The sequence below is a fragment of the Eretmochelys imbricata genome, chromosome 1 (genome assembly GCF_965152235.1).
Source record: "Eretmochelys imbricata isolate rEreImb1 chromosome 1, rEreImb1.hap1, whole genome shotgun sequence".
NCBI lineage: Eukaryota > Metazoa > Chordata > Testudines > Cheloniidae > Eretmochelys > Eretmochelys imbricata.
In genome coordinates, this window is record NC_135572.1 from 206,276,277 (window position 1) to 206,288,413 (window position 12,137).

At 40.8% G+C, this 12,137-nt stretch overlaps 1 protein-coding gene across 4 annotated transcripts in view; it reads right to left on the minus strand.

Annotated features, from left to right (window-relative positions):
- GSK3B (glycogen synthase kinase 3 beta) overlaps positions 1-12,137 on the minus strand; it is a 269,374-nt gene that overhangs the window by 19,815 nt on the left and 237,422 nt on the right. For 3 of the 4 annotated variants that reach the window (XM_077822851.1, XM_077822830.1, XM_077822838.1), the window contains exons 9-10: positions 2,614-2,652; positions 405-591 (exon numbers count right to left, since the gene is read on the minus strand). In XM_077822851.1, coding sequence (XP_077678977.1) covers positions 405-591; positions 2,614-2,652 — 226 coding nt within the window. The remainder of the gene's footprint in view (positions 1-404; positions 592-2,613; positions 2,653-12,137) is intronic. The other variant, XM_077822845.1, reaches the window with a different exon arrangement.

Sequence of the window (12,137 nt, forward strand, 5' to 3'; positions counted from 1 at the left end):
AAACACGATGGAACAGGGTCACCTTTAGAAGGCAATTCAGTCTCGGTGGTCCACCGGGTCCTCAACCTTTGGGTGAGACTCCAAACAAAGGTGTCACTTGGACTGTGGACACTAGGAATTGGCCTGAAGCTGTAAACTTACTTTATGTAATCAGACAGTAATGACTTCCAGTCCCGTGGACTGAGTTGAATCAATAATGCAAGAGGATAATGATTTCATAACCCTTTCCTTCCCTCCCCCGAAGCTGATGCAGTCCATTTTTGAGAATGATCACTGGCTATACAACGGGTCCATGTTCTTGCCCCACCTCTTGATTTTACTATTGGGGGAATGGCATTTGTATGACAGAACTTTTGGCACAGTGCTTCTTCCCAACGGAAAGCTCCTCAGTGCTCACAGGCTACCTTGAGTGGTGAAGTTGAAGAGTGCAGGTTTCTCTCGCCCATTCGGTAGTTTGACATTTGGGTCCCGTAGTTCATCGAAGAAAGAGTGCGCACATGCTTCCAGGGGAGTCAGGCGGGCAGTGGGGGTGTACTCCAGCAGACGGCTACATAGTGCGATTGCTTCTGGTGGAGTGCGGGGTCGGAAGACCTACAGAAAAACAAGAAACAGATTGTTTGGGCTTGTTTCTTTTTTATTACTGCAGCAAGTCTGAGCAATTAAATCTCTCAGTGCCTAGTGAGTTGAAACTAAATGCTATTTGTGCTAATATAATGGGTCCTCAGGTATTGGGATGGGAGAATCCAGCTTCTGGGGTTGAAAAGTTTAAGTGAAAAGGATTTTGCTGTGTGGGTGAAGGTGCAATGCTAGTGAAAGGCTGCATGGGAGAGCTCAGAGAAACAACTCTAAGAATTAAAAGAAAATTCATTGATCTTATGACAACACACACATTGGGTGAAATCAGTCATGCATATGATAGGGAGAGGGGTGCAAATGAGCAGGATTCATTGAAAGTTAAAATTAAAAAGGTCGCCATTGTTCATTTTGGCAGCAAACAAATGATTTTCCCCCCCTAATGTGGATTTTTGCAGGCAAGTTGGTCAGATTATTGCTATGGATGACACTGTTCAAGTTTGGAAATGAACAGGTTTGGTGCAGAAAAGCTCTCTACTTCAAGTTTACAGGTGCTTCTTCTTCTTGACATTATTGTGTTAAGTGATTCCTACTAGTTAACAGAGATAATTCCTGCACATTTGGAGTTTGTGAGAACACTAAAAGGTGATGAGTGAGAAAGCTATCTGACTCTCTCAGAAGTTTACCTTGAGGATATAAACCACAGAGTTCACAGCAGTTCTTCCTTGAAGTTATAGTTCAGATCCCTTAAAAAATGGTCCTACATAGCCAGAATGACGCCCCAAATCTGCCTTCCCCATCACATTACATTCAAGGCAAAATTGGACAGTCACATCCATGTCCTTAACACGCTGCTTGAGCTGTTTCCGTTCACTCTGTTGCACGTGGAATACAGGCCAAGGAGAAGCGTGGTGAGAGGTGGGGTGGGAGTGTTAAATTCTGATGTCAGCATTTTTGATGCAATTGAGCTAATCCAAAATGCTTTTGAACCAATGCAGGTGAACCCAAACCACCTAGCACCAAGGAATGACCTATACATCACATGCTAACTGACTGCAGCCCCAGGCACCTGGACAGGCTCTGCTTCAGTAGATTTTAAACTGAAGACATTTATGCTCATATTAATTAAAATTAATCAGGTCACTGACAACAATTGACTGATTTTTTTTTTAAACCCCTTGGTGCCCAGCTGGGTCAGGAGCACCTGAGTTAGTTCTAATGCATTCTGTACTAACTCATCATGTCAGGGAATCCTGACTCCTGGAGTCAAAGAGTTAAGGTACTAAAAGAGCAGAATTTGTTCAGGTTGCTGGGAAGATACCATGGGCACGACAGTAATGTAAGAAAAACCTTCTGTTTGGCACTAAAGTCCAAATGCTGTAGCCCCTGCAGACAGTTCTAATGACTTCTACACTTGAAGTAGCTGCGTGTATATTTTCAGGGGAGGGATAGATGGAGGTTATTTACATTCAGTGTCAAAACCCATTGCCTCCAGAGTTTGGATTACTGACCACAATACAAGGGTGGTGCAGTGGCATATGATTCCCAAGTTACAGCCCACACGAGAACAGGACAGTCTCCTTTTATTAAATGAAGATAGAAAACAGAGAACCACTGAAATCTGCCCTTTAACAAAGCAATCCCTCTGACCCCCCACTCCCTTAAATTCCTTATCTTTCAGGTCAGTGAACCTCTGTCAACATTTATAGAATTTAAGAAACAACTGCTCAGCCTCTGTCTGGACTGGGAATGAGTCACTCAAGGTAAGCAATTACTACAATAATCTATACGCCAGAAACTGAAAAACCAAAAAACCCCACACAAATACCCACCCTCCGCACATAAAGAGTAATTAAAAAGTGAAACGTGTGCAGATCTACGCCTATCTAACCATTATCTTCTTGTATGACATGGGGAAAATATTCACCTGGCCGCTAGCTGATGTGTGGCTGTTTTAACCCAACTTTTCCACTTCTAGCTTTTCTCTCTCCTCTTTTCAAGACTAGCCCTAATAATTTGAAAAAATATTTAAGTACATACCCGCACTCCTGAGGTGAAATGTCCTGTTCCTGACGAGTCCTAAAGATGATAATGCAGTGAAATAATCCAAACAGGGGGAGTCAATCCAAAAGAGAATAGTCCAGCAAGGAAAAATATATCCAATATTATAAGAAATCCATGGCGTGGGGGACATAGAAAATGTTTATACAATTAGAAACTTTAAACATCACTCTCCATAGCAGCAAGTCCAACTTGACCACAGTGTATGCCAAAAAAATTGATTGTGCAATGGTGAGGCATAGTATAGAAACATTTCTATGTTAACTTATGTTCCAATGCCAGTGCGTTTACTAAAAAAATAAATAACAAAAAAAGTTGAAATCAAAATTCTAACTAGAAAGAAAAGGGTAACTGAGCTGCCATCTTAAGCAATTTGCAGTCCTCTCTGTCCTGGATATAAATGTCCATAGACAACGGGGCTGAATTAGTTTGTCTTAGTGTGTGCATCCCTCATGCACAGACTACATATTTTTCCTCTGTAAATCTGTCCCAGAGACACAATGTGAAAATTTTTTAAAAAACCAATTTATAATTTCTGCTGAAGAGAAAATAAGAAGTTTTAATTTGTATTTCTCATTTGGCTGTTTTAAATTTGTGTGAGCTATGAGTGTATCAGGCCGCCGCGGATTATTCTCCATTTTGGATTGACTTCCCCACCAATGGATTTGTTTTGATGATGTTATCTCTTTAGGATTCTTCAGGAACTGGACATGTCTCCTCAGGAGTGAGGGTATGGACTTAATTTTCTCACTTTACTGTGGGCTTCCCCCCCCCATATCCTTGCACCCATTACTTAAAGCAAAAACCTGCATCTTTTAGCTATAGTAATTCAACACAGTTCCACCAGAAATTCTGACTAATTCACCCACCAAGAACTACACAAAAGGGTACAACATTAAACATGAAGAGCAAGGGACAGTCACAGTTACAGGTGAAGTGCACAACAATAAGTATGCTAACACTTAAGCACAATGGGGCACATCTTGAAAGCTGGGATGGTGTCAGTGCTCTATTGTGCCTAAGTGCCTAAAGGACGGACGTGACTCACCATTACCTGTGAACTCCCTCACTCTTATGTTCTGGTGAGACAGTTAAACAGTCTGAATGTAGTTTTCAGTGAGGGAATTGATTTTAATAAATAATCCGCGGATTATTTTTTAGTCTGCGGACTAAAATTTAGTGCACGGACTAAAATCCGGCCCATCAGAGTAAAATCTACGTCAATTTACAATACACCTGGGTGAAGGGGGGGAAAAAGCTAAGTTCACAAAGTGAATATCGTTGGGGAGACTAACATTTAGTATGCAGACTAAATACGGCTGGGCAAAATGCACAGCAAGGCCACAGACAAAAAAAGAAACAAAAAAAAAAAAACCAAAACCAACCAAAAAAACCACTGACAGGAACTTTTAAAGTGATCAAATACTACCCCACCTGCGCAGCAATTCATTTTTATAAAATGAAACAATTCCTTTTTTCCAGGTGAGATGTCCACAGTAGGGACAGACTCGTAAATTTCATTTTCAAAAATGAACGTGTTTTGGAGATAAACAAATGCAAAAAATGGTCTTTACAGATTAACATTTTTCAAGCAGAATTTGCACTTGTATGACTCAAACTAAATTTCCCAAAACAATCGTTTTCAGGCCGAGACCTCGCTCGCCAGAATTTCAGCCACTATTGCATTTTTTATGGCTGAGTTACAAACCCGTGAAAATGCTTGTGCAGAATGCACACGTAGAGAGTCATCTGAGCAGCCGTACCGCTTTTTCCTTCCACTCTCCAGTGACTCTATACTATATCAAAAAGCTGGAATACAATGCTACTTCTTCCTTTTTTCAAGTCTGTTGTTGATGTTCAAATGCTAATAAACCTTCATGGCTAAATAGGAAAACCAAGTTTGCTGCCTCTTCCAAATGGCCCCTCCTTCCTAAGATACACTGTGATCAATGTGCATTTTACTAATCACTTTTCAGAGACTGGCAATCATCATAGACCTTTCAAAAACCATTGCCAAGTTAAATGTCTCTAATACGACTCCCTGTTCCATTCCTCAAAAGGTGAAAGAACTTTTGTGAAGTCTTTGTGCACAAGCAGCATATTCACTTTTAGTCTTCTCAATTTAAAGTAGCTGCAGTTGGTTAACAGTGCTCATGACCTGCCTGAATTTTAAAATCTTTCTACAGTGAGAGTGGGAAGAAAGAGCACAGATGGGGCTTAGGACGGACACACATCTTGCTTTACTCAGTCAGCATTCAGCTCTCAAACCAGACCACATGGGGTACTGGCAACGTATTGTTTTAACCAAATGGCTAGTCTGACTTTCAGTCATTGACATTCTTATAACAGACTTTTTTCCATGCACAACATGGAATTCTCTTTTCTCTGTATAATTAAGCACCAAATGCGAGGCTTGACAATGTTACCCCAGCGTGCTCGTCTATCCTCATATGTATTACAAGACATTATTTCATGCCATCAGCGACAATGTATTTTGCATGCAGATTGTGGCAACTGTTAGCATGCTGTGACACCCAAGAAAGCAGAGGCTTATTAAAAATCACTATGGTGCTATTGCATAAGAACGACCATACTGGGTCAGACCAATGGTCTTTCTAGCCCAGTATCCTGTCTTCCGACAGTGGCCAATGCCTGGTGTTTCAGAGGGAATGAACAGAACAGACAATCCTCAAGTGATCCATCCCCTGTCGCCCATTCCTGGCTTCTGGCAAACAGAGTCTAGGGACATTTCAGAGCATGGTTTTGCATCCCTGCCTATCCGGCTAATAGCCATTGATGGACTCATCTAGTCTTGGCCTTCCCTGCATCCTCTGGCAAAGGTGTATGTTGTGTGAAGAAACACTTCCTTTTGTATGTTTTAAACTTGCTGCCTCTTAATTTAATTTAGTGACCTTAGTTCATGTGTTATGAGAAGGAGTAAACAACACTTCCTTATTTATTTTCTCCACAATAGTCATGATTTTACAGATCTCTATCATATCCCCCTTAGTTGTCTCTTTTCCAGGCTGAAAAGTCCCAGTCTCATTAATCTCTCCTCATATGGAAGCTGTTTCATACCCCTAATCATTTTTGTTGTCCTTTTCTGTACTTTTTCCCAATTTCAATATCTTTTTTGAGATGGGGCGACCACATCTTCATACAATATTCAAGATGTAGGTGTACCATGGATTTATATAGAGGCAATATGGTACTTTTTGTCTTATTATCTATCCCTTTCCCTACGATCCCAACATTCTGTTAGCTTTTTTGACTGCTGCTGCACATTGAATGGATGTTTTCAGAGAACTATCCACAATGACTTCAAGATCTCTTTCTTGAGTGGTAACAGCTAATTTATACCCCATCACTTTATATGCATAGTTGGGATTATGTTTTCCGATGTGCATTACTTTGAATTTATTAACATTGAATTTCATCTGCCACGTTGTTGCTCAGTCACTAAGTTTTGTGAGATCCCTTTGTAACTCTTCACAGTCTGCATGATCTTGAGTAGTTTTATATTATCTACAAATTTTGCCACCTCACTGTTTACCCCATTTTCCAGATCATTAATATGTTGAACAGTACTGGTCCCAGTACAGATCCCTGAGAGACACCACTATTTACCTCTCTCCATTCATTCTTACCCTTTGTTTCCTATCTTTTAACCAGTTATTGGTCCATGAGCGGACCTTCCCTCTTATCCCATGACAGCTTGCTTTGCTTAAGAGCCTTTGGTGAGGGGCCTTGTCAAAGGCTTTCTGAAATCTAAGTACACTATATCACCTTTGTCCACATGCTTGTTGACCCCCCTCAAAGAATTCTAGTAGATTGGTGAGGCAAAAAACATGTTGACTCTTCCCCAGCAAACTGTGTTCATCTATGTGTCGGATAATTCTGTTCTTTACTATAGCAGTAAAAACAAATTTCAACCAATTTGCCTGGTACTGAAGTTAGGCTTACTGGCCTGTAATTGCCAGGATCACCTCTGGTGCCACATTAGCTATCCTCCAGTCATCTGGTACAGAAGCTGATTTAAACGTTAGGTCAAGTTTGTGACATCACCATTAAGAATTTATCTCCATCTTCAAGAGTTTATAGGTTTTCCCAAAAACCACCAACACAGATCCAGGCTCATATTTGGTGTACAACTCCTCAGAGTCTGTAAGCTAGTTTTTAATAGTCAATGTGGTGGAATTGGGAGGGAAGAGGATAACATTTTATCTAAGTCTCTTTGGAAAGATTTTTATATTAGATCAACAGAGCAAGCTTCTTCCCCACCCACTCCTTCCAAAAGCCTGAATGTTCATTTAGTTGCTAATTTTCTTTTGCTAGATGTAGTAAGTGCAAAAATCCCATTGAAAAAAGTGACATTTTGGCATGCATTTGTTTGGGTTTTTACACTCTGGACTGGTGCTGCGTTTGGTTTAACAAGAAAGGAGAAATGATAAACTTTCAGAGGAAAATTACTTAATGTGTGCAGCAGGTTGTTTTGTTTTATAAATGCCATATTTGCAGCTCTGGAGACTGCAGGCTTCTATCCAAAGAACAGGTGCAATATAGTAGCATTGTAAGTTTCTTTGCTTCTCCACTGTATCCCACTATACAATTATCGCTCTTACCCCTAACTTGGAGGAATCATTTTATAGAGGGCAGTTCAGCATCTTTCATCACTGTGTCTGTCAAGACTGTCTATGAGGATATCAATTATGAAGTGTTCAAGAGATCAACTCATTTCACACAGGCCACCAAAGAAGCGGTCAGCTAGTAACAGCTTTCAGTTGCTAGAGTTGGAGGCCAGATTCGAACTGATGCTCTACAAATGAATGGCTCAGGATTGCATTATCAGTTCCCTGACACATCTACTCCCTATTTGATAAAGTTCTGTGAAGATTAAGGATTCGGAACCACTGATCTCACTAGAAGGAAGGAAATTTATCAAGGTTTCCCACACACTTCTATCAGAATTGGGAGAGACAAGGTGGCTGAGGTAATATCTTTTACTGGATCAACTTTTGTTGGTGAGGGAGACAAGCTTTTTAGCTTACACGGAGCAAATTTGAATGGAAAACCCCTTATTACACATTAGGGCTAACCATTTTCTCTGAGGGTTTCTTTGATGGATACTGGGATGCTGACTTTAAAAGCAATTTCACAGTGTAACTATCACAATTCTAGAACAAAAAGCAACTCTCAAAAGCTCCCACTAAGAGAAGTGTAATTTTAAAAGACTTCCAGTAAACAAACCACATTCACAGAAAAAAATGAAAGTGAAAAAAAGAACTATAAAGATGGCAATGTTAGAGTTGAGCTTCAGTCAACAAGGAAATTCAAGGTTAAGGTTGAAGTTTTGTCCCCTGAATGAACCAGTTATTGTATTCTGGAACTACAGAAGAATTTGAAAACTACTCCAAAGACAATTTTCTGAAATACTGTTCCTGGATGCCTCTCTGAGGTACATAATGCCTGCAACACGATGAAAATATTTTTTAAAACGGTTAAAACAAGAAACCTTCTTAAGGAACCCCCTCTTCCCCCATGGTGCATTTTGAATGTATAACTTATATTCCCCTTTGTATTAAAAATTTAATATTTAATACTTTAAGGAGTATTCTTGGATGACACATTATAGAAAGTGCTTTGCAAGTCATAAAATGCCTGTGAGATACCATTCTTTATATTCAGATAGGAAAAAATGAGGTAAAGAGTGAGGGTTACAGGCCCAATCTGCAAAGGTACTTAGGCACTCATAGTTTTGCTTCTACAGCAATTCACAAAACTCCCGTTGAACCCTGTAGGTGCCTAGACTCACTTGGCACCTAAGTTTTTGAGCAAAAGTTCCTTTTGGGCCTAAATTTCTAGCATTACTGCCTCAAGTCTAGGCACCAGACACTTATTTCCCACCTAAGCCCCCAATTCACAAACATGAAGTGGGGGAGGAAGGAAGAGGGGAAGATAGGCACTCACTCACCTAAGTCACGTGTAGGGCCTGATCCACTAGGTGCGCTCAGAGGCCGCCTACCAGATTGGGTCCCATTCAAAACCCAGCAAGCCAGAGGAAGAGGTGGGGATGGTGCCCACTTTGTAACTTTTAGCCTACTGGTCAGAACACTTGCCTGGGATGTCGGAGACCCAATTCCCTCCTCTGCCAGAAGGGAAGAGAGGATTTGAACAGGGGTCTCCCACCTCTCAGGGGAGTGCCCTAACAAGGGAGCTATGGGAGATTGTGGCATGCTGCTCCCTCAGTCACTCCTGTTGAACCTGTTCCACTTTGGATAACAAAAGAGTGATTGGAGCAGCGAGATTGGACCCTGGGTCTCCCACCTCCCACGTAGGTGCTCTAATGACATGGCTACTGAGTCATTTTCACTCTCTCTGAGAGGATCCAGGCTTAAGTGACTTACAAGTGAGTCAGTACAGGGCTGGGATCAGAACCAGAATCTTGTGTTGCATACTTAATCTCCAATCAACAGTCCACAAACTTGTAACGGGATCATTTGCATAATATGTTTTATTTTGCCAAGTTCTCAAAGGAATATTCATTACCCAGTAAGCTGTTCAGCTTCTACCAAATCTTAAATGAAAATGATATAAAGGAAGAAAAGAATTCCTTTTTTATATTTCAGTTCGGACACTCAATCTGAACTGCTCAGAGCCTTCCCAGGAAAGGCAACATCATTGGCTGAGAAGCACTAAACTATATGTGCTGCAATATAAAGGCAAAGCAGGAAGTAAATTACAGAGGACACTTCACACCAAACTTTGAATTTCCTTGTTCATGAGGATGTAAGTCACATCTTTAATATTATAGTAATTAAAAAAAAAATTGAATGGTGTATTGTTTTTTTTTGTTACACACACAAAAACCTGGCAATTTCTTTTTGACAGTACTGGGCAGGAAAAGGATAATTTCTTACCTGACAATTTAGTTTGTCTTACATCACTCTAAAGGAACAGGTGGAAACAGGAGACTCACTGACAAAGTCACTGTCCCCTACACACAGAGTAGGATGGCCTGAACTTCCCAGTAAAATTTAAGTGGTATTTTACTTATTTCAAATACAGTTATTTTCACTGTTAGACTAAAAAGCAGGGGCAAAATAACTATGGAAATATGGCACAGCCATAACAGATTATGAAAAATGGGAGAGGTGAACTGTTGAAGAATTATGAAAAACTACATTATTTTGGAAGAAATAATCAGTCTCCATTACTCTCTTACATCTGTATAGACAAGTGAGACATACTTCTAACCACAGGAAGTATAGCAGAATTTGCCTTTTTAACAATGTAATGTAGGCCATTTTATAAGATTATTGACAAAAGAATACAACAAAACATAGAACTAAATTATTTATGTCCCACAAACATTTTATATCAATTAGAATGAGAATGAACAGAATGAATAATCTATTTGATTGTTTGATAATCTCCCCCCAAAGCTAGAGTCTGAACATGAATTTTGGAAGCTGTAGAAGCAGAACAGAATCTGCATAAATCCTGGGAGAAAGTGAGGATAGCAACAGCGTGAAGGAAAGGTGGCAGCAATAGAGAGAGATAGCTAGAACCAGCAAGAGGAGAGAGAAAAGCTCACAGATGAGACTGTGCTATTTGACCTCAAGCCCAGACTGAGGGGATAAGAACAAGGCTGGCCTGCAGCTTACCCAAAAGATCCCAAGTTCCAGGATCAGTCATTAGCATACTATTTAAATATGCATACATAGAGAGAGGAAAGCTAGTAAGAAAATATGTTTATAATAATAAAGTACTTTGGCCAATACTTTATTCTGGTATTAGTTCTCCACTGTACTATATGAAGAATTTCAAGCATCAGAGGGTATAATAATATATATAATAATAATGCCTGAATCTGTAATTTTCACTCTATGCATCTGAAGAAGTGGGTTTTTCACCCACGAAAACTTATGCCCAAATAAATCTGTTAGTCTTCAAGGTGCCATCGGACTTCTTGTTATATGAAGAACGCATTCCTAAAGACAGCATCCACCAACCTAGTCTATAATGCCTCCTGAATGTTTACACAGATGGCCAGATTACTATCCTGCACAGCTCCAAAACGAAAACCACGATGTGCCAATAACCTTGGAGAAGTATCAGAAGGGCTCAATCCCAGCAATTCAAGATTCCTGGATGCAGTTCACCTTAAGTCATAACTATTCTCTCTAGTCATATAAACTAATTATAAACTTATAAATAAATTCACGGAGGATAGGTCCATCAATGGCTATTAGCTGAGATGGTCATGGATACAACCCCATAGTCCGGGTGACCCTAAACATCCAACTGCCAGAAGCTGGGACTGGAAAACAGAGGATGATCACTAGAAATTGCCCTGTTCTGTTCATTGCCTCTGAAGCATCTGCAACTGGCCACTACTGGAAAACAGGATACTGAGGTAGATGGACCATTTGAGCCAGTGTGGCTGCACTTATGTTCTTAGGGGCTTGCTCACAGGGAAGGAAAAACACTGCTTCATAAATTATGTAAAAATCAGAGAGCATCTTGGAGGTATGGGAATAGACCTTAACCTGTGCCTACTACTACTTTGCTGTGAAGAAAGACAATCCCCTTCAAAAACAGAACTTGGTCTCTTGTACTCTTCTCATTTTTCATTTCCACTACCAAAATGACTCTTGTCCATTGTCATCACACCACTGGCCTGAAGATTCTGGGAGCAGTTAATGAAATTACTCTTTGGAGCACACCCAAATTTAATAGACTAGTGTTTTATGTGAGAAAATTTACTTCACATGTGAAAGTCTTGCAAGCGACAGTTATCCCAAGACACCAGAAAGACTAGGATCACTATAAATAACACAACATGCCAAAAGATAGTGTGCACATTCTGTTGAATTTTACCACCTATAACTAGGGCTCCCTGTCTGTCACGGAAGTCATGGATTCCATGACTTTCCACGACCTCTGTGACTTCTGCAAGGGCCAGTGTGGCTGACCCCAAGGCTGCCCAAGCAGCTGGCTCTGGGGCCAGCTGCTCAGATGGCCCTCTCAGGACAACCACACCAGCCGCTGCTCCGGCAGCTCAGGACAGCGGTCCCCCGCCAGCTGGAGCAGCCATGGTCCACTGGCCTGGGCAACGATCCCCTGCCGGCCGGAGCAGCCACGGTCCTTGGCAGCTGGTGTCGCTGGCCCCCCAGTAGCATCCCCCCAGATGCCCCAGTGCCCCCCACCCCCAGATTTAATCACAGGTATTTTTAATATAAAAGTCATGGACGGGTCATGGATCGTGAATTTTTGTTTACTGCCCATGACCTGTCCATGACTTGTTCTAAAAATACCCATGACTAAATCATAGCCTTACCTATAACCAATATAAACATCAGTCAGCCTCACAACAATCCTGCGTGGTAGAAAGAATTATCTCTATTTTATAGAAATGGAAGTACAGCAGTCAGGTTAAATGATTTGACTAAAGCAACAAAGACCATACCTCTCACACGACTGAGCTACCCTCATGGCCAGAA